Raw genomic sequence first — 27345 nt, 5'->3', positions numbered from 1 at the left:
CCTAATTTGGAGTTGATGAGTTGCGTCCGAGTCTGTCATGAATGGGAATGAGAGCTGGGGGGAACATCTGTGCCTTTTTGAGTGCATGATTGAGGATGCGCGGCCTCTATTGAGCTTCTTGTCCATGTAGCGGTAGTCGTCAAAAGCCAAGGGTATTGTTAGATGACAGGATAAAGTGTAGTCGAAGTGTGTGGTGGAGTTACGTGTCGTGTCTGGCTGACTAACGCCACCACATGTTAGTGCTCGAGGTGGACTTCCACGGTTTCACGTGCGGAGAATCCTAGCAGAGTAGGAGTGCAACAGGACGGGACCGGACATAAAGCGGTGAAACAGGTCTCTATACTTGCTATAGAGCCTCAAAAGGAAGAATTGGACGATAGAAGAGAAAGGTGCATTGGAAACAGAGGAAGGAAGTTGGCTTCAGAACAGGAGTTTTATTGGTCACATCCCAATAACAAAGCCAATATACATAGTATGGGGAATGCTGACTGAAAATATCATCCTTGCTGGATTATTGATGAGCTGTTTGTTGTTTGGTTGGACAACCACCAGAAAGCCTCTCAAGCTTATGGTTGGTCGTGTAAGCTGGGTCGACCCTTTAGGCATCCTTTCATGCGATTCTTGAAGGTGCTTTTCCCCTCAATCTCGTAAACAGAAAATATTATAGTGAAAGGGAGTTGTTATTGAAGCCTACTATCATAGAACAACTATTGGATGGTACTCGTTAGAGAATGACACAACTGCGTGATTCTTTCCCCTTACACTTTAGAGACCTCGTATAAGTTACCTTTCATACCTTCAACCTTACCGAGGTGGGAGGGATTCATTCCCCTTTTTCGTATACTTAATTAAACTAATCCTCAGAAACCAATTATTATTTGTGAAGTATTTTGCGTAGAGAGTCGCTATGGTGTCTTTTACCCTAATCTCTAGTATTTGTCTGTTGCTTTTCGTTCATGTGTCCGAGTCACTCACTGCCTCACAAGACGGATCATCGTCGGCTGATGGATGGTCAACTCCCAACCCAACACATCGCATCCAGACCCCCTGCTTTAGCTTCTAAAGCAAAAGGAGCCAGGTCAATTATCATTGTCTTCTGGCATTGGGCCTTCATTTTAAAATCAAAAAGTCAACTAAAAAGAAAAAAGGGAGAATCAGTCCAGATCGATAGCATCAATACTTGGGCCTATACCCCCATGCAAGGAAATTCCGTCCCCCAACGACTCAGCGATCTATTGGTTCTAACAGCTAATGAGACGCCTGTAACTTGGGAGCTCATTCACTTATCAAGAGTAGCCCGTGGGCCCCAGTCCCAAACCCCTAAATCTGAACGCGCAACTAGCCCCGTTCAGGCTCAGCCCAGTCAATCAAAGTTCCAGGACAGGACATCCATCAAACTACCCCTTCAACCTCATCTCGACCCCAAAAAACGACTTTGCTGTCGCTCCCTCTCCTCCGCTTCCGTCTTTTCCCTCTCAGCACCAAAACTAATTAGCTCTACCTACTCGAAATGTCCTCGGGATTGACGCGACGCCGCGGTGCGGGCGGCGCAGGACCTGCGGCTGAGGGCGATTCCAGCAACGGCACTGCCCCTAGAACGAGCACACCAAGCGCCAGGGACAACGGACCCGAGACGAGCTACGAAAGCACAGAAAATGGCCACAAGATCGCATTCGACCCTCGCGACATCAGTGAGAGCGCTGAGCGAAGCAAGCAGCCAAAGCTCACCCTCATGGAGGAGGTCTTGCTACTTGGCCTCAAGGATAAGCAGGTAGGCTGCCACTCGTGCTCATACACGTGCCCTTTGTGCTCAAGGGAACAACACCTCTGACTCTCAAATGCTCACAGGGCTACCTCTCTTTTTGGAATGACAACATCTCTTACGCCCTTCGAGGATGCATTGTCATCGAACTGGCCTTCCGTGGTCGCATTGCGATGGAGAAGGATGCTTCGAGACGCCGATTCCCCCTCGCAGACCGCAACATCGAGGTCATAGACGACACCCTTACTGGCGAGGTTCTTCTCGACGAGGCTCTCAAGATGATGAAGCAGAGCGAAAAGATGAGCGTCGCAACCTGGATTGACTTGATGAGCGGTAAATTGCCCTACCCACCATTCTCCCAATACCCAAGCAACCGTCGCTGACTGCCTTGCGAACGACAGGCGAGACCTGGAACTTGATGAAGATCGGATACCAGCTCAAGCAGGTTCGAGAACGACTCGCAAAGGGCCTGGTCGACAAGGGCATCCTCCGCACCGAGAAGCGCAATTTCCTCCTTTTCGACATGGCAACTCATCCCGTCGCCGATGGTGGTGCTAAGGAGGAGATCCGCCGCCGGGTTCGCAACATCCTTACCCAACGGACCGTCGTCCTCAATGGTAGCCAATTCCTACCCGAGTCGCTCGAATTCCGTTATATGCGCAGCATCGCCATGGTTTGCGCCGCCTACGCCGCTAACGTCCTCGAGAACGCCCTCGCATCCCTTGGCCACGAGGCAAGGGAACGGGCGTTTGCGCAGACCGATGATTTACTCGCCGACTACAGCCAATGGCCATTCGGCAAGAAGGCCACACAGAACGGCATTGGTGCCAACTTGCCTCAACTTATTAACGAGGTGGGTAGTGTATGATGCATGCGAGATTTCCATAACTGACAGTAGCTACAGGAGGTCAACAGCGGCAAGGACAAGGAGCTCCAGCTTGAGGTGGTTGCAGCTTGCTTGAGTGTCTTCACTAGACTCGACTCTCTCCTATAGACGTACTCGTGCAAGCCTCATGCGTGTCCACCACTGACGAACGTGACGTTTGGCTACACCTTCGTTCAACTACCCAGCTCCCAGCCAGGCCAAGCTCTCTCCCTCGAAATCTTCCGTTCCAACTATCCGATCCTAATCCCTCATAAACCCATTCTCACGAAATGACTTTGACGACAACAGTCTCATGACTCCCTTCGCCCAAATGAAACTAGAACGAGTCTTTACACACCACCGCTACTATATGGAGCAATTTCAGGGAATTGGGACTTGCCTGCTGCTCAATTGAACTGGGTTGCAGTTGGGTTTAAGACATGAAGAGCTTGGAGCTTGGCCAATCGATTAACTCAGCGCAAAGTATTATTTTTGTTGGGCGCTTGAACAAGTGGTGTTGGTGGTTGCACTCACTCCATAACCCACCCAAACTTCTTCTTTTAATGTCCTTTTTATTTTTGTCGGGGCTTATCTATTCGTCCTTTTTACTTTTGGGAAACAAAAAAGGAGGTGGACGGGATGATTATGACTCTGACTCTGACTCTGACCATGGCTTTGTTGTGTATGTGTGTGTGTGTTCTGTCGATGTGTTTCTTGGAAGGCTAGGGAAAGGAGGCGAAATCCATAGGTCGTTCGGTGTGTGAAAGGGTAGCCGTTGTTGTTTTGTCGTCGACTTGGGTCTGGTATCTCCATTGTAATGAAAAAGAAAATGTTACAGACAACTTTAAGACACCTTGCAAGGGCGTTTGTCTATTATGAAAACCTAGGGTCTTGAGATATTTGCTCTTACATCTGGTGATGTTGGACTTGAAATAGTTTAAGTATGAATGAACAGCCTGGATTTACACACTCAACGCAAAGATACTGGAACTTTTGATAAGACATCATGGGGACTTGTACTACTAGGACTTTGGGCTTGAACTGGCTTGACAGCACCTTCGAGACACGCTCTCTGCTTTCGTATAGTGATGGATTATATCAACTAAGGTAGTACATGCATCGCCGAGCTGAGTCCTGAAGATGTTTTTCATGCTCCTCTCCTTTTTGCCGACCATAACTCCGCCAGCGCCGTGTATCTTGGATAAATCGAAGGGTAAAAACTCAACCAGCCTTTCTCTTTATCTTCCACCTCCCCCTCGCCGCGTCATAATTTCTTCGGTTTACTTCTTCTTGCCCCCAACGCCCAAGCTTCCCTCGAAACCAGGACGGCTCTTCTTCTTGCCTCCGGCAGCTCCACCCTTCTTCTTCTTCTTGCCCGCCTTACCGAGCAGCTTATCATCCCGTCTCTGGCGCAAGTTATCCTCACGTTTGCGTTGACGGTCTTTCTGAGCCATCTTGACGCCGTCAGATCGTTCGCGCCAGGCCTTCTCACTCTTCTTCTTGGCGGCCTCCTTTCGCTTCACGGCACGCTTCAAGAGAGCCTCATCGTCGCGGATCTTCTCACCCTCGGCACGGCGACGGGCTGTCAGCCAGATATCTTTCTCGGCGATATCAGCACGCTTCTCGGGATCAAGCTCCTGAAGACGCTTTTTCTGGTTTTGGACCTTGATGAGGGCTGTCTTGGGGTCAGAGGGCCCCTTCTTCTTGCCTTGGCTCAGCACGTGGCCGAGATCGCGTGAGAGCTGAGCACCATCGCCAAAAGCGACACGGCCAAATGTGAAGTTGCTAGCATTTTCGTCGAGTTCAACCGCGGGGCTCATAACACCTGGTGAGCTAGATGCTAAAGCCTCCTCACGCTTTCGTTGCTCCTCCAGCTTAGCCTGCTTGCGCATCTCCTGCTTGTGAGCTTTTCGAGCCTCTTGCTTCTTTCTTCTCGACTCAATGAGCTCTTGGCGTGTACGAATTGGCTTGCCATCAGGTCCGTCAGCTTTTCGGGCGGCACGAAGCGCTTCAATTTTGGCAGCGAGACGTGCTCGGATAGCAGAGGTGTCGGCAGGGAGCTTGATAGACTTGGGTTTCTCTGAAGGAGGGATAGTGGATGAGGTGGAGGTAGTAGTGCTGGCAGGCTCGGCGGTTGTCTCCGCGGGTGTTGTCGTAGAATCGTTGGTGTCAAAGGTAGGAGATTGTGGCTCGGATTCGTGACTTGAGTTGGCGCTGGCCTCGTCCTCGTTCTCCAGACCCGAGATGTCCATAGGTAAAACCTCACCGTCACCATGGGCTGTTGTCTCTTCCTCCTCCTTAACTTCCTTTTGCTTCTGGGCTTTACCAGCAACGGCCTTGGCTTGCTTCTTCGCAGCTTGCTTCTGAGCCTTTGGTGTCGGAGTTGGTACATCCTTGTTCTCGGCTTCAGGAGTCTCTGTCTTGTTGGCCTTCTTCTCAGCCTTCTTCTCCTTCTTCTTTTCCTTCTTAGCCGCCCTCTTCTCTTCCTTTTTCGACGTCTTAGAAGAAGATGTCTCAGTTGTGTCCTTAGCCTCTGTCTCTGTCTCGTCGTTGAGCTTCTGCTTCTTGTTGGTCTCCGTTGTCTTGGCCTTGAGCCCCTCGCCAGGCTTCTCGGTCTCTACGCCAGGGACAGGCTCGTAGTCTTCCCAATCATCTTCGTTATCAGTATCGTCATGCTGCTCCATCTCACGCAGCTTTCGCTTGTTCTTGGCTCGTTCATCCATGACTTCCTTGGCATTTCGATTCCGCTCGCTGTCGGGATCCAGCTTTCCGCGTCGGGCAGCGGCAGCCTCTTGTTTTGTCTGCTTCTTCTTGCTCCATTGATCCTACATTTGTGTTAGCCTCATTCCGATTGATTGCGATGCATATGATATATTATGAGGCATGTGATGTGTTGTTCCAGGCGGGGATGAGGTTGGCCTTTACTTGACAAGCCATTGGATTCACATACACTGTTGTCTTCACCATAGTACATCTTGGCTGGGATGAGGCTCAGGAGGCCATCGAAGGCTCCGCCTTGGTCGCGCAGGCGATCCTAAAGCGCAAACAGTCAGCTTCAGGGTTCCCTATCGCCATAAACCGAAGGTTTGTCCCATCACAGGCGGGGCTGGAGGGCGTTTGGAAGAACGGACCTGCAGCGAAGACTCTGCCATATTAACTAGTGATTGAAAGGGTTGTATATCAGTTATACCGTGAAGTCTCCAGTATCAGAGGAAGCCAGCTATGGAGAGTCGTGGTGATGAAATGCTCTCGATAATAAAAAAGAGGTTGGAAAAGAAAGCTCGGATGGCGATTTGCTGCCTCAGTTTTTCGGGGAGGATCGTTGTAATTTTTTTTTCCTGAGGTGCCCGCTAAAGAATGACCGGCTTTGTGTGGGGAAGGCCCATTGAAGACGGTCGATCCACCCCCTGCACTTAGCGCATTTAGGCCGAGGTACGTACCAACGCCATATTCAGGGTCCTCTGAGCCTCATCAAGCAATTGTATGAATAAATCGCAAATCATATTATGACCAAGGAGGTTTTAAGTTTGAAAACCCTCCATGGAGGTGCACTTATACGCTCTGTTACTCCTGATTTTATGAGTAATCCAGGCAGCATGGTTAATTCTGAAAACCAGGGCCCTATGGCTTTTCGTAGATGGCTTGAGGCCAAGACACTTAGGTCGTGGGTGTGAATTCAAAAGGATTGCTAATGACTTCAACCAAATTTTGTGTCACTAAAATACAGTCACCACTTACTCGGCTCCCTTCTGATGGTCATAGGTGTCTGTGCTATGGGTCTGCTACGCCGGAATCATTGGAACTTTAGGCCAAACCTGGCTGAAATCTGGATGGAATTCGATGATCGCCACAAGTAATCAAAGTGCCATATATCTTCACTTATCATCGAAGTCTGTACCGTCCTATTTTTATGCTAATCTCTCGTATATTCATACTTTGGTGAGATTAACATATTGTAGCTAGTAGGTCGTTCTCAACACCTCATGTGAGAGACTTAGAACATGAGCTAGGAAACAGGTTTAGACTTGTGTCACTTTACGCCTTTCTGTTCAATGTTTTGAACAAGTTGAGTCTAGATAATACCTAAGCAATAACCAAATCAAATGCTTTCATGAGAATTCGTATGTCATGTTCTCAGTGGCCTTTATTTCTTCTTGCCCTTCTTTCCAGCGGCAGCTTCTCGCCGACGGGCCTCCTTGGCCTCGAACTCGGCCTTCTTGATCTTTTCTTGCTCCTCTCTTTCTTCACGCTCAGCCTGATATTATATTAGTAAGGCCATCCTGCAGACAGAATACCGGGTATGTGGGTAACTCACTTGTCTCCGCGCGGCGTCAAGAGCACGTCGCTCGCGGATCTCCTTGAGACGCTCCAGATCGGCCCGAGACTCGTCCGTCTTGCCCTGAGCTGTCAAGCGCATGTGTCTCTCTTTAGCAGCTGCAGCCTCGAGAGCTTCACGCTCGCGTCGGCTTGGTGCTGCTTGCAGGTTCTCGACACCATCTGTGATCTCGTCGACACCAGAGGACGCCGCTTGTTTGCGAGCCTTCTTCGAGTGATTGGGGTTTGCAGGCATATCGTCATCCTCTTCGCTTTCGCTCTCGTCCTCGTCGCTTGATGGCAGATCGCCAACTTCGACTGTCTTGGCCTTCTGTCTGGCTATGGCAGCCTCCTTTCGAGCTTTCTTCTCGGCCTTTCGAGCCTCGCGTGACTGCTCTTGGGTTTGTTCTTGAGAAGGGCCAACACCAGAGTCTTCCTCGCTGTCCTCTTCCTCTTCAGAAGATTCCTCCTCGGAAGACTCTTCTTCATCGCTGTCGTCGTCCTTCTTGTCTGGGTCGACAGCCCACATGCTAACCTCGTTTCCATCGGCATCGAGAGGTCGGATATCGCGAGAAAACTTCTTGCCACCTGGGAATTTGTCAGTCCGGGAGTTGGGCGCGGGCTCGTGGTCAACATACCTCCTCGTGCGGGCTTTCGAAACTTTCCTCCTCGGCCACGCGAGCCTCCTCCAGGGGGACCACCAGGAGCCATGATGGGTAAGCTATGATAAAATAGGTATGAGGGAGGTGAGCTTTTGGGGGGGCAGAAGTCTATCTCGAGGCTTCTGTGTTATGACTTGTTCAAATCGTTTGGGTCGGGATATTCTGTGTTGTCGATTATCACGCCGTCTCTTGAATGAACGTTTGTTTGCTGGTCAAACTTGTTCAGCAGGGCGGGGTAGCGGGGTAGCTAATGACGGCAGCTCTGATAAACGAACAAGCATGAGATGGAGTGAGGGATTGTAGATCAGGAACTTTTGAGTGACGTTGCTTCTCTTATATATGATTGCAAGTCGAATTGCAAATCGCTGCAGGTGGAATATGAGTCAAAATAAAAACCACTTTTTTACTCAGAAGTTTATCAAAGTGAATGATAAAAGTGATATGCGTATAGATCAAGGCTAATAAGAGACTTTTTACGTCGCACAGGAGCCTGATTAACTCGAGCAGAACGCAGAAAAGCAAGACCTGGTATGACTCAGTCCTGACGTGTCCAATGTACAATACTTCCAAGCTTAAAATAAAATAACGGTATCCCTATCGAACCCCCAATGATTCACTACATCAAGTCCAAGTGCAGCTTACACTGTGATTCAGCGAATTTTGTTAACAGTTGTTGGAGACTTTCAGGAACGAGCTGGGCATCTGGGCGCTGGAATAACTGGACGAATAAGAGACCCCCTGTTTGTCGTGTTTTGATCAGCTCACTGAGGGGCGTGTTTCATGCCGCCAACAAAGTGAGTTTGCAACGGGTATGCATGAATTGCTCGTCTGTCGTGCACGCGACACGAAGCTCTGATTTGTATTGACATCTTGACTCATCCTTTGATCCCAGGCAGAAACAATCATCCAAGATTTTAGTTTCGGTTCTATTGAGTTAAAAATTCATTCACCAAACTTTAAGAATGACTCCTGCGTCCTGGGTATCCAATTCTGAAGACCCAGTTCTCAGGCACTTTCATGAGATGGATGGACCCTAGGTACTTACACAAGCATGCTGTACCTCCTCGGCACATCAATCTTCCATTCCCGCTTTTGGCGCCCCACTCAGGTCAACAAAACCACATCGAGTGAGCCGCGATTTTACATCTTTTTTTCCTTTCTTCTTCAACCTACTAGAAAAAACTGAATCCTTCAAATTCACTCTGGCTTTCATTACACCATGGAGGTACTTGGAGGGGAAACTGGAGGAAAGATGAATTATCGCTGACACTTACCCTCTGTTCTGCTTGTAGCTCTTGCTGCGTTGGGAGAGAGAAATTTTGACGCGGTACATACTTTTCCACATCTTTTGAGATGTGAAATCACGATTGAGGTGAGTCTGGATATGCGAGAGCATGGATGCTTGCTTCATCACTTGTCAGGCATACTTATAGCTTCATATGCTTGCGCCATGCTATCCTCATTCTAAAGTGACCATAGACTCTCAGCGAAGGGTAAATGCTGCAGTGGTATCTCCCTAAAATCCGCAAACCGTGAAAATCTAAACCTACCTTGGGTAAACTCCTAAAACTCTACCTGCACCCGCTCTTCGTTTTGGAGTTCGTGGATGAAAATATGATTGACATCTGTTTTGCAGATCAATCATGCATTTTACCATGAAAATTTTGAGAAATGTCGACATTCTCATGTCTCTATAGGGTAGGCTACTCATTACACCCACTCTTCACATTGACTCGTCATATGATGCATGGATCTATTGATAATCAGCTCGACGCTGGTTTTCATTAGCATTGGATGTTTGACACTGAATATATCCCCTTTCTTCGAGGTTGCGATGCCAATGTTAACCTATCTCGGTATATGTGTTAGAATAACCAACAGACAGCGGTTTCTCACGAAAGCCACGCCTCCAAACCTTTCTCACATTGGGCCATCAAGTATTTTTTACACGTTTCGTGTTCTGCAATACGTACATCTGTCTGCTCCTTAGGGTCTCTTGCCAAAGAAGCTATTTCTTTTCTTAATCAGATCCGACAACGCTAGTAGAAGCCGTTGACTCCACGCTTGCTGCTGAGCAGTTGGGTTGTTCATGATATATTCTCGGCGTAGTCTTCGCCAGTCCTTCAGCTCTGTTCTATACCGAGAGCTCCCAGGGATATCCGCCGGTCTGAATATGTGGTACGTGTCCCAAACGAGTGCTTTGATCTCCCTGTTATGTTGGTCGCTGCGCTTGCGGAGCTTACCAACATGGACCGGATGATTCCAGTCAAGTTGGTGCACATGATACGACGGCAGATCTGAGTCAGGCTCGGAAAATGTTTCCGTGTTGAGTCTTGGTGTTGGTGACACAATCGTCTGGGTTCTGAGTGGCTTATTTGGGCTATTGCCCTCCTGGAAACAACGACGAGAGGACGCAAGGATGTCAGAGTCGTCATCGCTTTCAGAACTGGAACTAGAGGAGCCTGAGGACAAGCAGTCATGATCGGGGTATTTCATTTGGGGTTCTGTGTTGCCGATATCTGGGTCGCTTTCAGATAGACCGTACTGTGAGCTACAATTGGGTTCTGGGCTCATCGACGACGTGCTGGTACTCCTAGACTCGGGCAGCGGTGAAAGAAATCGCTCAACAGGAAACGTTGTCAAATAGGTCAAAGGGACGGAGAACTCATCGTCAGGATCATCATCGTCACTGATGAAGCCCTCATCACTCAGTAGAACAGAGTCCGTCAGATCGCTGTTGAAGAAAGTTAGAGCGGTGAGGGGGGCAGGGAAAGCGAAGCATGATGCTGAGCCATCATGACTGGTCATGTTAGAGTCCGGCATTTCTGCTCTCTACAGAAAACGGCACTTCTAGTGTTGTATCCTCAATGGTAAAGTGAGTGTATGGATGTTTATACCCAGGGACTGGCAGTTGAGATTTTGAGGTACAAAATGTGAACTTTACAGGAAAAGCCCATTTCGAAGAGACGAGCAAGGGAATATATAGGTTGCGAGACCATGGAAGACTTACGGGAGTCAACAAAGAGATACGTATGATTTGATTTTACGAGTTTGAGTAATTCTACTAAACTTACAGAGGACGTTGAGAAAGTGTCTCCTTGTATATACCTCAAAACTGTCGCTTTGTTACGGCAGAACATGGTTCGCTGTACTTTGACACAACAAAAGGAGTTTGTTCACCGGCCAGTGTTCCAGACTATCAATGAATCACGTCCACCCAGAACATCATCAAACATTATGCATTCAGGGGCGGAAAAGCAAGAGGGAAGTTAATCGTTGTTACTTAATGAGCGCATCGTAGTAAAACCTAATACATGAAATGAATAGCTGAAGCGTACTCTAAGTTTTAATAAGACAAATAAGATTATGATAAAGCTTAGAGAAACCAGACTAAATTTAGCATAAGATACTAAAATATATAAAGCTTAGAGAAGCCAGACCAAAACTTAGGTTAAGATACCATAATATTAATATGAGAGAGACTTATATGTCATGTTATTCTAACCCACCAGGCCCATATCCTCCAAAACATCAACAACGCGTTTTCTCTTTGCCTTCCTTGTTGCCAGCATAGGTGCGGACCTCTCTGAACACACTAAGTTGACTCCTTTCTTCGGTATTGTAGCTGGCTTCTCCCCATTGGACGTTTGAATCACAGATTTTCGTGTAAACGTGAATTGTCGTGTTGCGAATAGCCCCCGGCTGATATATGATGGTCTCGTATCAATACCACCACGTTGGGAAGTGTGACCCAAGTGAAGACATGCAATAGGCCGTGAGGGGAGAATGAAGGGACCTGCTACAGCCTTGTAGGTGTAGGGGAGCGCCCCACGGGCTTCCAAATCTTGATCAGAACAAAGTTGACCGAGAAAGGAGTAAAGCCAAAATGCCCAAGCCTCAAATGCAACCCCATGGCATGTGCGAGCTTCTCGAGATGCAGCATCAGTATCCCACCAAGGCGTATTCTCCTTTGCAGTATCGCAGAGGTAGTTAAGAAGAAGTGGTGCCTGACGATCCTGAACGAATTTAACAGCGCATCGCGAGTCGCTGCACAACGACACCAAGTCATTATCGATACTTGCAGCGAGGTCACGCAGATTTCTGTCACGGGTTTCCTCTAGCGGCACAAAGAGCATGAGATACCGTAACAGTGAATCGTCCAACCTATGTGGCGGTGCATCTGCCTGCTCCCACCCATGTTCTTGCGCTGCCACCTTACTGGCGTCCCACGAGTCCCTTGCACCAATTACGTCGTACATGGCAAGAGAAGGGAATTTTGACACCCATTGTAGAGATGCTTTGGATGTCGTCTCATCTCCCCATATTCGCAATACTCGAAGCAAGGGGAATGGATCAGGTTTCTCAGACCATCCCCGGACAAGACGGTCCGAAATATTTGGGAACGCAGTCCGCTCTGTTGGCTGGATTATCTCGAGGACACCGAGGTTAGGCATGTCGGCCAGACCTAGAAGGTCATGGGTATTGAAGGTGCAACCGCCAGCGATGACTATGTGTGTTATGAAGTCTGAGGGCGGTGCTGTTAGAGGTTGAGTGTAGCGGGTGAGATCGTTGCCAGGATGGCATATGTGCTGTCGAAAGCGGTACAGGCCAAGATTCTTGTCGTCTCCTCCGTCCATAAGGAGTTTAGAGAGGTACCTCCAAGCATGGAGAGACACTCCTCTACTTCAGTATCAGTATCAGTCGCAGATCTCTAGATGTTTTCCGTGCCATCCGCAGGTTACCAGGCTGTTGATGTTAATGCGCTGGGTGAGAAGTGTTTATTGCATGATTCTTAGAAGGTGGATAAGAATAAGAATAAGAATAAGAATAAGAATAAGATAGAAGATGAAGGACCGAGGACTTCTTGGTATTGAACAATGGCATGGGTAAAATGGGGGATAAACACAATGCTGGTGATAGCACTTTTATCTTGGATGTACTGACCTTGCCTCGAGATACCTCCAAATGCGCCATAGTATGACTTTTGGCAATGACTCAAGATGGGTAATAGAGCGAATCTTGCCGAAATTATCGCCAACAACACTGATAGCTATGTCCACCAAAGATCGAGGTCCCTTTATGCCTCGAGGCTTGAAGGAAGGGTATGGACGACGCCGGCTCCAGTCTGCATTGCTCTCAGCCGTAAGAGCCTCCCGGGTCATGAGATATTCCCTGAACGCTGGACCAGCATCTTCGAACATGGCTGATTTGAGAGAAAAACCATACAATAGAAACTTGGAAATAAAAATTATTCGGATTTATGTCGGAATCGTATAAGCTTACAATGGGATCATATATGAAGTTATGAGAAAAAGGCCAAGTTTTGGTTGTTGAAGTGCTGACTGAATTGAGACTGCGTCAAGGGGAGGCAGGAAAACTTAGGATAACTTTTCTAAGTGATAAAAAGACCTAGGTAAGTTTAGTATATCTTAGTAAGCCTTTAGACCAGTTTATTTTGGCACCCTGATTTAATATCAGAAGTTTTCTTTCTCCCTGAGGTGCGTTTCACTACCTCTAACACCGACAAGAAGGAGCTACCTACCTATAGTTGATGAGCCGACTTTTGTGCATAAACCAAAGAAAAATAATCAAGTATGGCACATGTAGTCTCTCATTGGGTTATTTTGATTTTTTTTATATTGTTTGTCGCTTAAAATCTTTAACTGTACTCCCTCGCGGAAACACCGTCTGAACAAGCTTATCGTTTTCCCATGCATCAACGGGAACAAGCGAAGCCGCTCAAACAGTGGCTGGTAACGGCCGCCCTCTGATGTGATGGCTTCAGCCATCAGACCCTCTTTCCAATCCGCAACCTTGTTATCTCAAAGCCGGGTAATCCTTCTTCAAAAGACTTTTCACATGACCGTGCGCTATGGTATCCAATCGTAATATCGTTCCTTCTCTTTTATTTGCGTCATCTATAGCATGGGCTTGAGGTCCTCGGCGACGTGGAAGGGAGCCTCTGTCTTGCTCTTGACCTCGTCAACTGTGACACCGTCTGCGATCTCGATAAGGGTAAGGCCGTTGGCGAAGTCGACATCGAACACACCCTGGGATGAGAGTTAGTATATCATTAACTGATGACATGAAGATTTGGGGAAACTCACCAGCTCAGTAATAATTCTCGACACACAAGCACGTCCAGTCAGAGGGAACGCGCACTGCTTGACAATCTTGGGGTTACCCTTCTTGTCTGTGTGCTCCATTGTCACAACAACCTTGGTCTCACTGGGGTTGCTGACAAGATCCATGGCACCACCGAAGCCCTTGACCTTTCCGGGAAGCATCCAGTTGGCAAGATCACCAGTGGCACTGACCTGCATAGCTCCAAGGATAGTGAGGTTGATACGGCCGCTGCGAATCATACCAAAGCTCTCCTCGCTACCGAAGACAGCAGCACCGGGCTTGAGAGTAACGGTCTCCTTGCCAGCGTTGATCAGGTCAGCATCCTCCTGGCCCTTTTGAGGATAAGGGCCTAGGCCAAGGATACCGTTCTCAGACTGGAGCTGAACCTCGACCTCGGGACCGACAAAGCCAGGGGCGAGCATAGGCATACCAATACCCAGGTTAGCGTACATGCCGTTCTTGAACTCCTTAGCAGCACGGCGAACGATGCGCTCACGCTTGGCAGCTGTGTCACCAGAGCCAAGGGCCTTGGTAGCCTCGGGGTCGTTAGGGTCCTTAGCCCAGGTGTACTTCTCGATCGACTTCTCCTCCGTGCTCTGAATGACACGCTTAACGTAGATACCGGGCAGGTGGACAGCCTCAGGAGGAATCTCACCGGGCTCAACGATGTGCTCAGCTTCGACAATGGTCATCTTGGCGTTGCGGCCCATGGCGCCGTTGAAGTTGTGGGCAGCGAGACGGAATTGACAGTTACCAAGCTTGTCAGCCTTGTAGGCCTTGACGAAGGCATAGTCACCGTCAATGCTCTCCTCCAGAAGGTAAGACTTTCCCTTGAAGACCTTGACATCCTTGGGGTAAGAGTAGACATCAGGAGAACCATCAGGCTTGTTGCGCAGAGGAAGATCACCAGTCTGAACAACTGTGCCAAAGGCAGCAGGGGTGTAAAAGGCGGGCACACCCTTACCACCAGCGGCACATCGCTCAGCGAGAGTTCCCTGAGGGGTCAGCTCAAGCTCGACCTCACCAGTGAGGTACATCTTTTCAAAGGTCTTGTTCTCGCCAATGTAGCTAGCAATCATCTTGCGGATTTGCTTAGTCTTGAGAAGTCTGCCGAGACCAAAGTTGTCGGTACCGGCATTGTTGGAGACGGCTGTGAGACCCTTGATTTCAGGCTTCTCGAGAACCTCGTTGATGAGAGAGTCAGGAACACCGCAGAGACCGAAACCACCACAGAGAAGGGTTGTGTTGGGCTTCATGTCCTTGAGAGCTTCCTTGGCAGAGGGGAAGACCTTGTTGATCTCGGCGCGGCGAGCGGTTGCCGAGAAGGATCGTGCGAGGACGGCATTAGGCTTGAGAATTGTTAGTATACACTGGAGATGCGCATTGAGTTGCCTGAGAGACCTACGTTGGTGGGATTGCGAGCAAAGGCTCGGAGGGTCCGTAACCGAAAAGCTGAGGAAGACATGATGTGTGTGTTTGGAGAGGACGGATGAGAAGGTCGGGAATAGCTTCAGTGTCGACAACCCTGCTGTCGGTTAGGAGAGTAGCTATAGTATATGCTTATTTGTACGATCAATTGAGCTTCATGCGCCAGGGCTCTTTCTTCCAGACACAGACCAGAGAGTAAGAAAGGAAGAGACGTTATGAGAGAGAACTTGAGCCGACAATGGCGATAGAAATCGACGGGCCGTTGGCGGGGGATATCCGTTTATTAAGGCCGGCTCTGGCCGTAAATCGACCTCCGTCTAAGCTCAAATACAATTCCGCGACCAAAGTTCGGAAGCGATAATCGGCATTCGGTATGATACCAAAACAGCATTTACAGGAACATTTAGGCGGGTCACCCTCTTAAGCTCTCCTCTAACGGCTGCCGGGTGGTGCCCGTACAAGAGAACCTTCACCTTTGACCGGAAGCGAAGTGGAGGATCTCCCCGATCTCTACCTGTGGAGACCGAGGATAAAGTGATCATGAGTGGCAGGACAGAGAGAACAGCGGGGGCTCAAGTCCGGGGCAGACCAGTCTGGCGCTGTAATTTAGTGGGCGGGTAATGGGTTTTCCGAACCTACCGGCTATTCGTTTCGGGAGTTGACTTGTCATGACGGAACAGGGCTTCTCATGACAACCAAACAGGCCGGGTTTTCACCTTGACAAGCTAGCTTTGTTAGGAAAACTTGCTGATGCTTGGAGAGGAACATCTCGGGGTTCAGTCACCGTTTTATTCATTGGTGATTATGTGTATTAGTAGTAATTGTTGTGACTACAGAGCATATCCTAGATTTCCGACCCGGTTGCTTTCCGATCCGAGGTCGGCTATGGACTCTACCTAATTCACTTCCAACTTACTAAGGTGAGCTAGAAGCATGGGGTTATCAGCACTCCCTCCCTTCTTCTCTGCAACACAACGCCAAGTGTCCATGATATTTTGGACGCAAACTCCAAACTCCAAATACCATCATTAGCTCTATAAGCAAATCGTGGCAGTTCCCTAAAACATGCTCGCATGAGCGGAAGAATGAAAATGAACCACCGGGTATTCCTTTATCCTCCACAATAACCATTTCCCATGAGAGCTCACCATTTAGCTTGACAATCCACATTACATAGCAGTAGTGGCATTCTCCGGGTGAAGAGATACCAGTCCGATCAAGTTCCCCTCAGGGTCAACAAACTCCCCAATATCCATGATGCATTGTCGAACGCCGTATCGCAACTGCTTGATCTCGCCGTAGTTATTTTCGACCAACGTCTCGGCAACGCTCAGATCAGCCACTCGGATGTGGCATGCTGGTGTTACACCGCGTGCCATGGCTATCTGTCGCTTGTATTCGAGCTGAGCGCGGCTGTCTCCTGCGTCTCTCACTTGCATCAAGGCTCCTGTGATGCGAGATCCTCCGCTCTGGCTTGAGTTGAAGAAGTTCATGGGCTGCACGTCAAAGTGTGAAGATCCCCATTGCTTCATATATGGGTCATCAGACTGTTGGGCGTTCACGTCCCCAAAGAACTTCCAGCCGAAGCAACGCGAGTAAAAGCTTACCGCTCTGTCTAAGTCGAAGCAGTACAGGAGGAGAAAGTCGGGAGTTCCTCCCATGCAAGACATATCTGGTCTCTCGCTTCCACACGTTACGGTCTGAGGCAGCGAAGAAGGCAGCAAGTCGTTGTCGTTTGCAATTCTTGGAGAAGCAGAGGTTTCGAGGGACATGTTCTTGGCGGCATTTATGGGCAGCGAGAACGTTGAAGCAAAAGCTGGCGGCGTGGGCATCTCGGCTATGGGTGTGCTGAGAGCATCATAGCCTAGTGAGGGTACCGGCGACGGTGTTCTTCGATCTGTGTCAAGGTCCATGGCTGATGAGGAAAGCGTGAGAGATGGTCTTGATTTTGTGTATGACTCCATTTTGACAAGTGGATGTATTTTTGAATTCCACTGGCTCGCTGAATTTCTTCGACAGAAGCGTCAAGTGATTCAGGCAAGGTTCAGTATTATGATGAAAAGCGTGACGCGCCGCGAGGCAATAGTCTAACAAAAGGAGAAATACCCGTCGTGACTTAGAGACGAGGCCCAGTGGACAAGAAACCACAGCTATCTAAGTTATTCAACAATCAGATGTATGGTTTGCATGAGCCAGCCATAAGCTGATGGACAGGGTTACCTTGTTCTTATAGCCACCTCTTGATGAACAAGAGGCAATTTCCGAGAACTCCAACGCAAACTCTCCTTACATGCTGCGTGCCTTCAACTGCATAAAACACCACAAAAGCAATGATTCGAGACTGGAAGCACGGAACTTGGCGTGGGTGCCATCTGGGGCTTGCCAGGCCAACTCAGGCTAAGTGGTATGGAGGTTAAGGCAAGGAGAAGGCAAGACACTCAAACACAACAAAACAAACACACGACAGTGTTACGTCAAAGACCAATCGTCTAGGTCTAAAAGGCTAAAGACGTCAAGGGCGGAAGAAACCTGCAGCGACTAGGTCGCTTTGGCAAGTAGGGGTTCTCATTCTGGAAGGCTAATGCATAGACGAGCAGAGCTACTGTAGGAGCTGCATTGTTGGCGTCTTGATTTGGCTGGAGTCAATCACCATAAACATAAACAAGCGTGTGTCTCGAGCTGAGCTGAAGCTGTGGTTGATTATCAGGGCCTTGACTTCATTTGGTCAATGTAGCGTTTATACTGGAATGGTAAACAACCCGAAATCCCACGCCTCCGCGGGTCATGTCATCAAACAGTTGTCTCAGAAGAGTGCGTTTCTTAATTTACACACAAAGTTGAGAGTGGTTAACCAACATGAATCCTCACATGTCTCAGTTTCGAACTGATGGCTTGACGATCATCGATCGTGAAGGTGAAGGATGGGGGGTTACCAAAGAAAAGGGCGAGAGAGTTGGCTGGTATCAGGTATCAGAGTGGACTAGCCTGAGCGTTCTGCAAGGCGTGCTCTATTTGGCGGGTATAATTAAGCAAGGAGTTGTTTTGAGTGTGATCGCCTGAACGGTTGGAAATGTGCTTTACAATAGTAGCTGCATAATTTATGTGCAGGGAAGATATGGTGTGAGTTTCTCAAAAGGAGAATACGCGACGATCGCGCCGGAGGAAAGGAGAGGAACGTCCGCGAGAAGAGAACAGTCGATGATTGTATTGACCCAAATCAAATGATGCTTGGATCCGATTGAGACTGGTTAGACGTGGAAGTACGTACCGTTTCCGATAAGCTTCTTATCGCCCCGCAGATCCTGGCTTCAGAAAAAAAATTACAGCATGAGCGCGGACCAAAGTCAATAGTGGCAGCTTCAACACCAAGGAACCTCCAAATTGTCGATAATCGCCTTCCACCATCTGGCGCATAATTAAACCGTCATGGAGTCCAGTTCAAAGCGTCGGAAGCTAGACCACTCTGGATCTGGTCTGAGACACGATGCTCTCATTGATTTTGAGGCTCGCAGCTCTGCCAGAGTCTCAACCGCTAGCACTTTTGTCCTCCAAACAGACGAGCTACTCAAGGAGGCGAAACTTGACTATGGGAAGGCATTGAAGCATGTTGATGCAAACCTTCATCGACTGAAGGAAGCTATTGACACTGCGACTCCCCACGGACCCGAACCTGTTCGTACTATACGCAAAGTCGCCGATCTTCAAGACTAACAGATTTTCTAGATCACCGAAGTCACGAGCCGCTTTGAGAAGAAGCATCGCATCGTCATTCCTTACCCCGATCCGAAGCCTGCTAAAGATGCTCCCTACAAGCTTTCCTTTGAGAAACCAGGTTCATATAATGTCGTGGGAAGCTATGTCGCCAAGACTATGGTCAAGTCCCAGGCGCAATTTGGCATCGATATGGTAGTTCAGATGCCGAAGACTATGTTCCAAGAGAAGGACTTTACAAGTATGCGATATTTTTACCGCCGAGCATACTACATCGCCTACATCGCCGCCAACGTCAAGAAAGAGTTGGGAGACTCGATGGATATCGGCTTTGAATACCTGAACGAGAACCCGCTTCTGCCTGTACTTGCACTTCGACCCAAGGCCGAGGAGGAGGAGACCGATGCCAAGGAGATCAATGGGAAGGCTTCCAAGAAGAAGGCGAAGGTTATGAAATCCCCGTATACTATTCGACTCATCCCTTGCGCTCCTGATGGCCTTTTCCCCAAGTCGAAGCTACTTCCTCGCTCTAACAACAACCGAAGTGGAGAGTCCGACGACAAAAAGACCCAGGCTAGGACTCCTTTCTATAACTCTACTTTGAAAGCTGAGGAGACGTTCATCTCTTACCTGCGTGTTCTTACACACGCCAAAAACGAGTGCCCCGCCCTGACTGATGCCTGTGTATTGGGAAGAATCTGGCTGCAGCAGAGGGGTTTCGGAAGTTCCATCTCGCAAGGCGGATTTGGTCATTTTGAGTGGTCTGTCATGATTGCTCTCTTGCTTCAGATGGGTGGACGGAATGGGCATGCAGCGCTTTCAAACTCTCTTAGCAGCACTGAACTTTTCAAGGCTGCTATTCAGTTCCTTTCGGCCACTGATTTCAACAAGACGCCTTTCGTTTTTGGATCCTCGAAGATAAGTGCCGACTCTGTCCGAGAAGCTGGCCCTGTCATGTATGACCCAATTCGAGAACTCAATGTACTGTCAAAGATGAGTCCCTGGTCTGCGAGTCTACTTCAAATGCACGCCAAGTCCACCACCGACCTCCTCGCTGACGAAGCTGCCGACAAGTTTGAACCGACATTCATTGTCAAGTCTGATGCTCCTCTCCAGACATTCGATGCTATCTTTGAGATTAAGAGCAAGGATATTGCTAAGTCCAATAGCTCTACTGACTGCAGAGGACCTGCATGGGACTTTAGCCTAGAAGCACACAAGGTACTCACGAAGGCCTACGGCCCTCGTGCTCATCTCGTGCATTTCCAATTGCCTACCAGAGCTGGGTGGTCGTTGGGCTCCGCGCCAACTTCAAATTCTGGTAAGCTTCAATTTGGTGTCATGTTCGAATTCGCCCAGATGTCCAGACAGATGGAGCATGGTCCCGCAGCAGAAGAACAAAAAGAAGCTGCCAAGTTCCGACAATTTTGGGGCGAGAAGGCCGAGCTGCGTCGTTTCAAGGATGGCAGTATCCTTGAATGCGTTGAGTGGTCAAGCAAAGTTCCGTTCCAGATCTGCGGGGAAATTGCAGCGCACACCTTGAAACGACACTTGAAGGTTGCCAGCGAAGATATTATTGCTTTTGGGGCTGGCTTCTCCAACATTGTCACCTTCTCTCATATGGATAAGGAGGCTTTCGATACTGCCCGAAGAGCGTTCCAGACCCTCGAATACGATATTCGAAACCTTGAAGAACTGCCACTGCAAATTAGACAGCTTTCGCCGGTTTCACCAGCTGCTAGATATGCTTCAGTTGATGCTCCAAGCCCTGGCTTCCACACAGGTACTATTGAGCCTATAGATGTGAACCTCTATTTCGAGGCGTCGAATCGATGGCCCGAGAATCTAGTGGCCATTCAAGAGACCAAGATTGAGTTTTTGCTGGACTTCGACAGGCGTCTCACGGCGGCGAAAGAAAACATTACAACCTATCTTGGCCGAGATAACAAGGAGATTGGTATCGAGAATCTGGCATATCTCGATATTATCTATGAATCTGGTGCGGCATTCAGGTTGAGAATCCATGCAGACTTGGAAGATACCCTCCTTGAGCGCCAAATCAAGAACAAAACGCTTGATGCTCACATTCGAGAGGAGTCGGAAGCGGTCCTTGCTAGGACCAACTGGTTCTTTGCTACCCTACCAATTCATACACAGACTATCTCAACTTTTTGCACACGCCTTCATCCTCTATCACAGACTATCCGCTTGGTAAAGCACTGGTTCAACTCTCACAAGCTTTCAAGCCACATCAGTGAGGAGCTTATTGAGCTCTTCGTTCTGCACGTGTTCTTACAACCATACCCATGGAGAGCCCCCACGAGTGCCTCAACAGGTTTCTTACGCACCCTGACATTCCTGTCGCGCTGGGATTGGCGTGATGAGCCTCTGATCGTCGACTCTGCAGAGGAGCTGACTGATGATGATCGCCATAACATTCGCAAAGAGCTTGAGTCTCGGCGCAAAAAGGATCCCAACATGAACCACACAGTCATGTTTGTTGCCACCTCCAATGACACTTCTGGCCTCGCTTATACCCGCAATGGACCTTCTAAGCTCATCGCCTCACGTATGACCCGACTGGCTAAGGCCGCATGCAAACTTGTGAAGGACAGCGGATACCGTATTGATGCTACTGAGCTATTTGAAACTTCTCTCGAAGACTACGATGTTCTTTTACATCTTTCTCGAAAAGCTATTCGCTCAATACTTCGAGAGGCTGCTTCTGACCCCTCAGCCCGCCGTCACTCCCAGTTCAAGAACCTTGATGATCGCACAGGTCGCGCACCACTCCCAATCCGTGCTCATCCTGTCGACGTATTGATGGAGGAGCTACAGCGTGTATACGACGATTCACTTGTGTTCTTCCGGGGAACCAACAACAGCGACGAGGACGATGCTGTGATAGGGGCTATCTGGAACCCAAAGCTTCAGCAGCAGAAGTTCCGAGCTGGTCTACCTTATAATTTCCACAAGGTAACCGATGAGGATGGAGATGTAGTCGTGGTGAACCGTAAGGCAGTGTTGTCAGAGATTGCTAGGATTGGTGGCGATATGATTAGAAAGATTGAGGAAGTCGAGTAAAGCTGACGCATCGTTCAAGAGGTGCAGACATATTGGAGAATACCCATGCATATAGATCGAGATACAGACTCAGGCTTTATCTTGAGAAATGTTTTTAAAAAGTACATTTTTACGTCAGGCGTCGAACTTTACTTCACATTTTGAGGTGGCCCTATCTTTACGGAGCAAATGGAATCTGATTGATAGCTTATAAGATCGTTGTCTATGATTGAATCTATTTGGTGGGATGATAAAGGATACGTACCTCGCTTAATTGCCAGTAGTGGAAACAGCTTTACGCGAAAAGACGCGTCTAACGCGTTTCACTTTCACCCCTCTACCACTATCTTTAGTCTATCTTCCAGTCCCATCACTGCGACAACCAGCAACGACAACTTAGAATTCATAGGCGCTCCGAAACTGATCACAACTACAATTGCTGTCGGTTAATCAAAATGCCCCATTCTATCGAAGCAGAAGCCATGTCATCCCCAAGTAACGTTAAGGACGAGCCTACGGAGGAGACAGGAATCTCTGATGAGACTCCTAATGCGCCGGAGGCTGATGTCAAAATGAACGAGACAGAAGACGTCAAGAAGGAAGCCAAACAACTCGAGGACCTATTCGATGATGTCGACTCGGACGAGGAATTCCCCAGTTCTGCAGCTGTTCAGCCCAGCTCACAAGTTGCACCGCTTTTGTACGTAAAATCCACGTTTGGGCACAGCGGTTGAACTAATTGGTTATAGCGATGCTATGACATTGAAAGCCTCAGATCCTGAAGTCATGCGAAGCTTCTATCAGCGATTATTCCCATGGCGATACCTATTTCAGTGGCTCAATCACAGCCCAACCCCAACAAACGACTTTGGCAACCGAGAGTTCGCTTTCACCCTCCAGAACGATGCCTACCTCCGATACCAATCCTTCCCTACCGCCGATATGTACGTGACCTTGTTGCTCATTGCGATTTAACCCTCATATTTTTACAGGCTTCGCAAGGACGTTCTCCGACTAATGCCCTCTCGTTTCGAAATCGGACCAGTGTACACCACCAATCCCCGCGACCGAAAGCAACTCCGCAACTCATCCGCCTTCAAGCCCCTCGCGAAAGAGCTATGTTTCGATATAGATTTGACAGATTACGATGATATTCGAACATGCTGTGATAAGGCGAATATCTGCAACAAGTGTTGGCAGTTCATGACAATGGCTATTAAAGTGGTAGATGTTGCGCTGAGGGAAGACTTTGGCTTCAAGCATATCATGTGGGTGTACTCAGGACGACGAGGTGCTCACGCCTGGGTTTGCGATAGGAAGGTTCGAAGCATGGACGATCAGAAGAGAAGAGCAATTGCAGGCTACCTAGAGGTGGTCAAGGGAGGTGCTCAGAGCGGAAAGAAGGTGAATGTGAGGAGGCCATTGCATCCTCATTTAGCGTGAGTTCATGAGCTAGACTCTTGTGAAGACGATGTACTAATTCGTTGTAGGCGAAGCCTGGAGATCCTGAAAACTCATTTCCAAGAAGACGTTCTTGATGTCCAAGACCCATGGGCTTCTGCTGAGCAATCCGAGAAGCTGCTACAGCTTCTTCCAAACCAGAACCTCAACGAATCACTACGAAGGAAATGGGATGCTGCTCCAGGACGTGCATCAGCCTCAAAATGGGCAGACATTGACGCAGTAGCAAAGTCGGGCGCCAGCAAAAACCTCGACGCCAGACAGCTCCTTGAAGCCAAGCAGGACATTGTCTTGGAGTACACCTACCCTCGACTGGATATTGAAGTCAGCAAGAAACTCAACCATTTGCTGAAGAGTCCTTTTGTCGTGCATCCCGGTACTGGCCGAGTTTGTGTGCCCATTAACACGAAGAATCTCGAGGACTTTGATCCTCTAGGTGTGCCTACGGTGCAGGATCTTTTGGCGGAGATCGACTCCTGGAAGGGAGAGGAGGAGGAGGGTGGTAAAGGCACAGCTGACTGGGAAAAGACAAGCCTGAAGCCATATATTGAGCAGTTCAGACACTTTGTTAATGGTTTGATGAAGGATGAGAAGGATGTAAAGGTTAAGCGGGAGCGGGAGGATGAAAGCATGGACTTTTAGATGCGATATGAGATGGGACAGACTTATGAACAGTATATTTGGTATATTTGGTATTTGCTTTTGGAACTGGCTGGCGCAGCACGGCAATAATACAGATGTTTCTACTTTGAGGGAGCTTCGACTTCAGGGGTATTGGTTTGAGGAGTGGTCTCCTCAGCATCAGGGTCCTTGATCTCTTGATCCTCCTCCTCAACCTCCTCGACCACTGCCCCCTCAGCTTCTTCTGCCTCACCTGAATCGCCCATCTGGTCTCTTAAGTGACCGCCCTTGCGCTTAGGGATGACACTCAAAAATGCATCGCCCCAGTTCTCATACTCAAGCCACTTTAGCATGATCTCGACGACGTGGTTTGTCGCTAGAACCGTCCGGCTCTGCATCACCATGTACTGGCCGATAGGCAGCCGAGCCGTTCGGATGCCACGTTCCCTTGCTCGTTTGTAGCACAGCCCCTTTTCACGGTTCTTGTCGACGAGGCCGCCGATGACATAGCTTGTGTTGGGCTCGAGGCGTTCGAGTGTGTAAGGTGAGTCTGATGATAGGTAAACGATGTCCTGGTATTCAGGAGAGGGCTCTGGCTCGGGATCAGGCAAGGGGAGAGGGTCCTTTTCGTCCCTCACCCATGGGATTTTGTTGTCCAAGCTCCTCTGGAGTTGATCGACCATGTGGTCGCTTGGGTCCTTCATCTTCTCCCGAGCCTGCTTCGCACACTCGATAAAATCTCCGTCCACAAAGTCAATCCCTTTCCAGTTCTTGTGTTTGTCATCGAGGATCTGGTGGAACCGCTCAGCCAGTTTTCCATTCCAACCCGAAACGAAGATGTGTGTGCGATATCTCGCATTTTTGTTCTCTGAGTATGACCTGGTGATTTGGCTGCCGAGTGAAATGAGCTCCTTCTCACGCATGTACTGCTCAAAGTCACAGTCGAAGATGAGTGTGACAGGCACGTTAACTGAAGGAGGTTTCTGCTGCTTATTGGCGTTTGGATCAATGCCCTGGGCGATAAGCGCTGCCCTTTCTTCACGCTTGCGGACTTTGCGTGCGACTCGGCTATCCTTTCGCTTCTGCTTGCGCTCCTCTTTTCCGGCTTCCCATTGCTGCTGTTTTCTCAAACGCTTCAGAGCGTTCTTGGACATAGGCTCGGCGGCTTCGTCATCCGCAGGCCGTTTTTGAGGAATAGTTGAGCCCTCTGTAAGGGGCACATTATCTGTTGGCTTTGTGTGAGAGTCGGTGGTGACTGTTTGCTCACTATGTCCAGTGTTGGCTGAGTTTTCTGGTAGTGAAGGTGTTTCCTGATGATGAGGTTGACCTGTCTCTCCTTCACTTGTTGTTGGTTCCATCTTGGGAGAATCAATTCTTTCGATCTTATCTATACAGGAAACCAATATGTGGCGAATTGAGTTGATGAATTGATTCTAAGTTCAGGATAACTTCTCTTAGATAAGTCGTATAAGAGGTTTGCCAGGATAACGTCGAATAGGAAAATGAGCTGCGTAACGATCTTATTATCGAGCAGTCTCGGAAGTTGGATAATTGTATGAACGTAATAGGAGCCAAGCCTCTATATGAGTCAATGGCATATCCGTCGAATAGCTCTACCCAGATTTAAAGCTCGGGAGAAAGACTATCTTTGTTAAGCCCATAGCCAATTTTTCTCACTGAGTCCAGTGATGGTGGGGCACGATGGAGGTACGTACCGCGACAGCGGACTTGAATTTCATCTAGCTCTCTTGGGCCAATAAGAGCAGAGCAATTGAATGACCAACGTCACGTGTTCCTGTGGAGGCATCTCAATCCTACAGTTTCCATAGCTCGGCTTCAACCTCAGGTCCAAGAAATAAAAGCTCCCAACTCCTCTCCCTCACAGCATTCGCAATGGAGCACCCGTCGAGCGCGAATTGGAAGGCTCACAAGAAGGCCGAAAACCTTTTCAAGCCTCACGATGTCCTCGATGACACCGCAAAGGCTGGTGTGATCGGTGCTCTCAGTGGTCTCTTCCTCTCCTCCGTCAAGAATGCCATGGCCAAGAACAATGTCGGCATCTTGAGCGTCTTCACCCGAGGTGCTCATATTATCGGTATTGGAGGTACGATAGATGTGGTGGACAAGACCAATTGGAGGTTTAGCGGTACTAATTATGTCATATAGCCGCCGCTCCCGCCGCATATGTCTTCGTCTCACGAAGCTCAATGAACCTCCGCGAAAAGGACGACGCCTTCTCTGCTGCTCTCGGTGGCTTTGCCCTGGGTTCAGTTCTCGGCCTTCCCAGTATGACCTGATCTTGTACCTCAAATCGCAAAAACCGCATGATTTAACACGCTGCAGCGAGACGAATGCCCGTTGTTATGGGACTTGGTGGTGGTCTCGCAATCTTCCAGGGTATGTTCCACTACCTCGGCGGCCGATACGATAGCTTTAAGAGAGAGGACGACGAATTCGAGCGCAAGGAGATCATCCGACGAAGCACCCGACTGCCAATTGAGCAGACTATTTCAGAGATTGGCGAGGGTCGAGGTAAGTCGCGCACGACGTCCGATGTGGACGGACATCCTCTCACACTTTGATAGGCATCCGACCTCCTGGATATGAGGAGCGAAGAGCAGAGCGACTTAGTGAGAAGTACGGTGTTGAGATTAACCCCATTAAGGCGACTGTCGAGGGTAGCCAATAAGCACGAAGCGACAAGCGGGCGAAAGGGACGGGAGCGATTGTACATAACTCTTCTGGGCGAGGAAGAGATGCTACACTAGAGAATTGGAGTTTTGTTTTGTTTCCATGTGAAGCTCTGAACTGTGCCAACTCACGCTTGGGCAGTCAGTTCTCTCTCAAAAGGTATGTCATCTGAGCTTTCATTCGTCCCTCCCCATTTTGCAATGATGATACACCGAGTCAGAGGCTGTTTATGATCAAAATGATTCCAAACCTCACCATTATCTACATCCTGAGCACAGTCCCCTATTGATTCGCATGGTTCTGATGACGTTATTTTGGACTATTCGCTGACCATGGTAGATTACCTGCATAGCTCTCTATCATTGAGGAAATACCACAAGTTATGATATCATAAGGTAGGTCACGTATATCCCTGTTTCTTTTGCTTTGCTATGATGATATACCGAGTCAGAGGCTGTTTATGATCTTAATGATTCCAACACTCACCAATATCTACATCCTGAGCCACTATTCTCACTTGTTATAAGTCTATTAATTTTTGACGGGAAAATGCTAACTGCATCAAGACACTAGGCTCGTTATCTACGAAACTTTCTCTGTGTAAAGCATTGTGGTGCGTGTGATTTCTTTCATCTTTTCGC

General features: G+C 48.7%; 12 protein-coding genes across 14 annotated transcripts; 4 read left to right on the top strand and 8 right to left on the bottom strand.

Annotated features, from left to right (window-relative positions):
- The first annotated feature begins 1103 nt into the window (after positions 1-1103).
- FOXG_08099 (uncharacterized protein) lies at positions 1104-3692 on the top strand. Its single transcript, XM_018386847.1, has 4 exons — positions 1104-1771; positions 1849-2095; positions 2164-2615; positions 2667-3692. The coding sequence occupies exons 1-4, from the start codon at positions 1511-1513 to the stop codon at positions 2754-2756; spliced, it is 1050 nt and encodes a 349-aa protein (XP_018244046.1). The 5' UTR covers positions 1104-1510; the 3' UTR covers positions 2757-3692.
- On the bottom strand, positions 3547-5962 carry FOXG_08098 (uncharacterized protein). Of its 3 annotated transcripts, XM_018386844.1 has the most exons (3): positions 5759-5962; positions 5578-5661; positions 3547-5452 (listed from the first exon to the last, which is right to left on the bottom strand). In XM_018386844.1, the coding sequence occupies exons 1-3, from the start codon at positions 5777-5779 to the stop codon at positions 3908-3910; spliced, it is 1650 nt and encodes a 549-aa protein (XP_018244043.1). In that variant the 5' UTR covers positions 5780-5962; the 3' UTR covers positions 3547-3907. The 3 variants fall into 3 exon arrangements, with proteins under 3 accessions (XP_018244043.1, XP_018244044.1, XP_018244045.1); XM_018386845.1 differs by having other exon boundaries at positions 5578-5962; XM_018386846.1 differs by having other exon boundaries at positions 3547-5661.
- A 483-nt stretch (positions 5963-6445) lies between these two features.
- FOXG_08097 (uncharacterized protein) lies at positions 6446-8315 on the bottom strand. The gene is made up of 3 exons (XM_018386843.1): positions 7580-8315; positions 6943-7529; positions 6446-6882 (listed from the first exon to the last, which is right to left on the bottom strand). The coding sequence occupies exons 1-3, from the start codon at positions 7650-7652 to the stop codon at positions 6772-6774; spliced, it is 771 nt and encodes a 256-aa protein (XP_018244042.1). The 5' UTR covers positions 7653-8315; the 3' UTR covers positions 6446-6771.
- A 1077-nt stretch (positions 8316-9392) lies between these two features.
- On the bottom strand, positions 9393-10495 carry FOXG_08096 (uncharacterized protein). The gene has a single exon (XM_018386842.1). The coding sequence runs from the start codon at positions 10424-10426 to the stop codon at positions 9590-9592; it is 837 nt and encodes a 278-aa protein (XP_018244041.1). The 5' UTR covers positions 10427-10495; the 3' UTR covers positions 9393-9589.
- Positions 10496-11103: 608 nt separating this feature from the next.
- Positions 11104-12240, bottom strand: FOXG_19570 (uncharacterized protein; the record flags this gene model as incomplete). Its single annotated transcript, XM_018399807.1, has 1 exon — positions 11104-12240. The coding sequence occupies one exon, from the start codon at positions 12238-12240 to the stop codon at positions 11104-11106; it is 1137 nt and encodes a 378-aa protein (XP_018244040.1).
- A 101-nt stretch (positions 12241-12341) lies between these two features.
- Positions 12342-12804, bottom strand: FOXG_08095 (uncharacterized protein; the record flags this gene model as incomplete). Its single annotated transcript, XM_018386841.1, has 2 exons — positions 12342-12366; positions 12548-12804. 2 exons carry the CDS (start codon positions 12802-12804, stop codon positions 12342-12344), a joined length of 282 nt encoding a protein of 93 aa, XP_018244039.1.
- Positions 12805-13521: 717 nt separating this feature from the next.
- FOXG_08094 (uncharacterized protein) lies at positions 13522-15194 on the bottom strand (the record flags this gene model as incomplete). Its single annotated transcript, XM_018386840.1, has 3 exons — positions 13522-13653; positions 13711-15078; positions 15135-15194. The coding sequence occupies 3 exons, from the start codon at positions 15192-15194 to the stop codon at positions 13522-13524; spliced, it is 1560 nt and encodes a 519-aa protein (XP_018244038.1).
- Positions 15195-15926: 732 nt separating this feature from the next.
- On the bottom strand, positions 15927-17536 carry FOXG_08093 (uncharacterized protein). The gene is made up of 2 exons (XM_018386839.1): positions 17378-17536; positions 15927-17311 (listed from the first exon to the last, which is right to left on the bottom strand). The coding sequence occupies exon 2, from the start codon at positions 17119-17121 to the stop codon at positions 16327-16329; it is 795 nt and encodes a 264-aa protein (XP_018244037.1). The 5' UTR covers positions 17122-17311; positions 17378-17536; the 3' UTR covers positions 15927-16326.
- A 948-nt stretch (positions 17537-18484) lies between these two features.
- On the top strand, positions 18485-22114 carry FOXG_08092 (uncharacterized protein). The gene is made up of 2 exons (XM_018386838.1): positions 18485-18829; positions 18881-22114. The coding sequence occupies exons 1-2, from the start codon at positions 18584-18586 to the stop codon at positions 21950-21952; spliced, it is 3318 nt and encodes a 1105-aa protein (XP_018244036.1). The 5' UTR covers positions 18485-18583; the 3' UTR covers positions 21953-22114.
- Positions 22115-22258: 144 nt separating this feature from the next.
- FOXG_08091 (DNA primase small subunit) lies at positions 22259-24034 on the top strand (the record flags this gene model as incomplete). The annotated part of the gene is made up of 4 exons (XM_018386837.1): positions 22259-22631; positions 22681-22875; positions 22924-23370; positions 23422-24034. The coding sequence occupies exons 1-4, from the start codon at positions 22387-22389 to the stop codon at positions 24032-24034; spliced, it is 1500 nt and encodes a 499-aa protein (XP_018244035.1). The 5' UTR covers positions 22259-22386.
- On the bottom strand, positions 23991-25721 carry FOXG_08090 (tRNA (guanine-N(1)-)-methyltransferase). The gene has a single exon (XM_018386836.1). The coding sequence runs from the start codon at positions 25369-25371 to the stop codon at positions 24136-24138; it is 1236 nt and encodes a 411-aa protein (XP_018244034.1). The 5' UTR covers positions 25372-25721; the 3' UTR covers positions 23991-24135.
- Positions 25722-25906: 185 nt separating this feature from the next.
- FOXG_08089 (uncharacterized protein) lies at positions 25907-26702 on the top strand (the record flags this gene model as incomplete). Its single annotated transcript, XM_018386835.1, has 4 exons — positions 25907-26117; positions 26180-26299; positions 26357-26545; positions 26599-26702. The coding sequence occupies 4 exons, from the start codon at positions 25907-25909 to the stop codon at positions 26700-26702; spliced, it is 624 nt and encodes a 207-aa protein (XP_018244033.1).
- Positions 26703-27345: the final 643 nt, after the last annotated feature.

Source organism: Fusarium oxysporum, chromosome 4 (assembly GCF_000149955.1).
Source record: "Fusarium oxysporum f. sp. lycopersici 4287 chromosome 4, whole genome shotgun sequence".
Classification (NCBI taxonomy): Eukaryota; Fungi; Ascomycota; class Sordariomycetes; order Hypocreales; family Nectriaceae; genus Fusarium; species Fusarium oxysporum.
The sequence above is the reverse complement of the archived record's forward strand: the minus strand, read 5'-3'. Positions and strand labels throughout refer to the sequence as shown.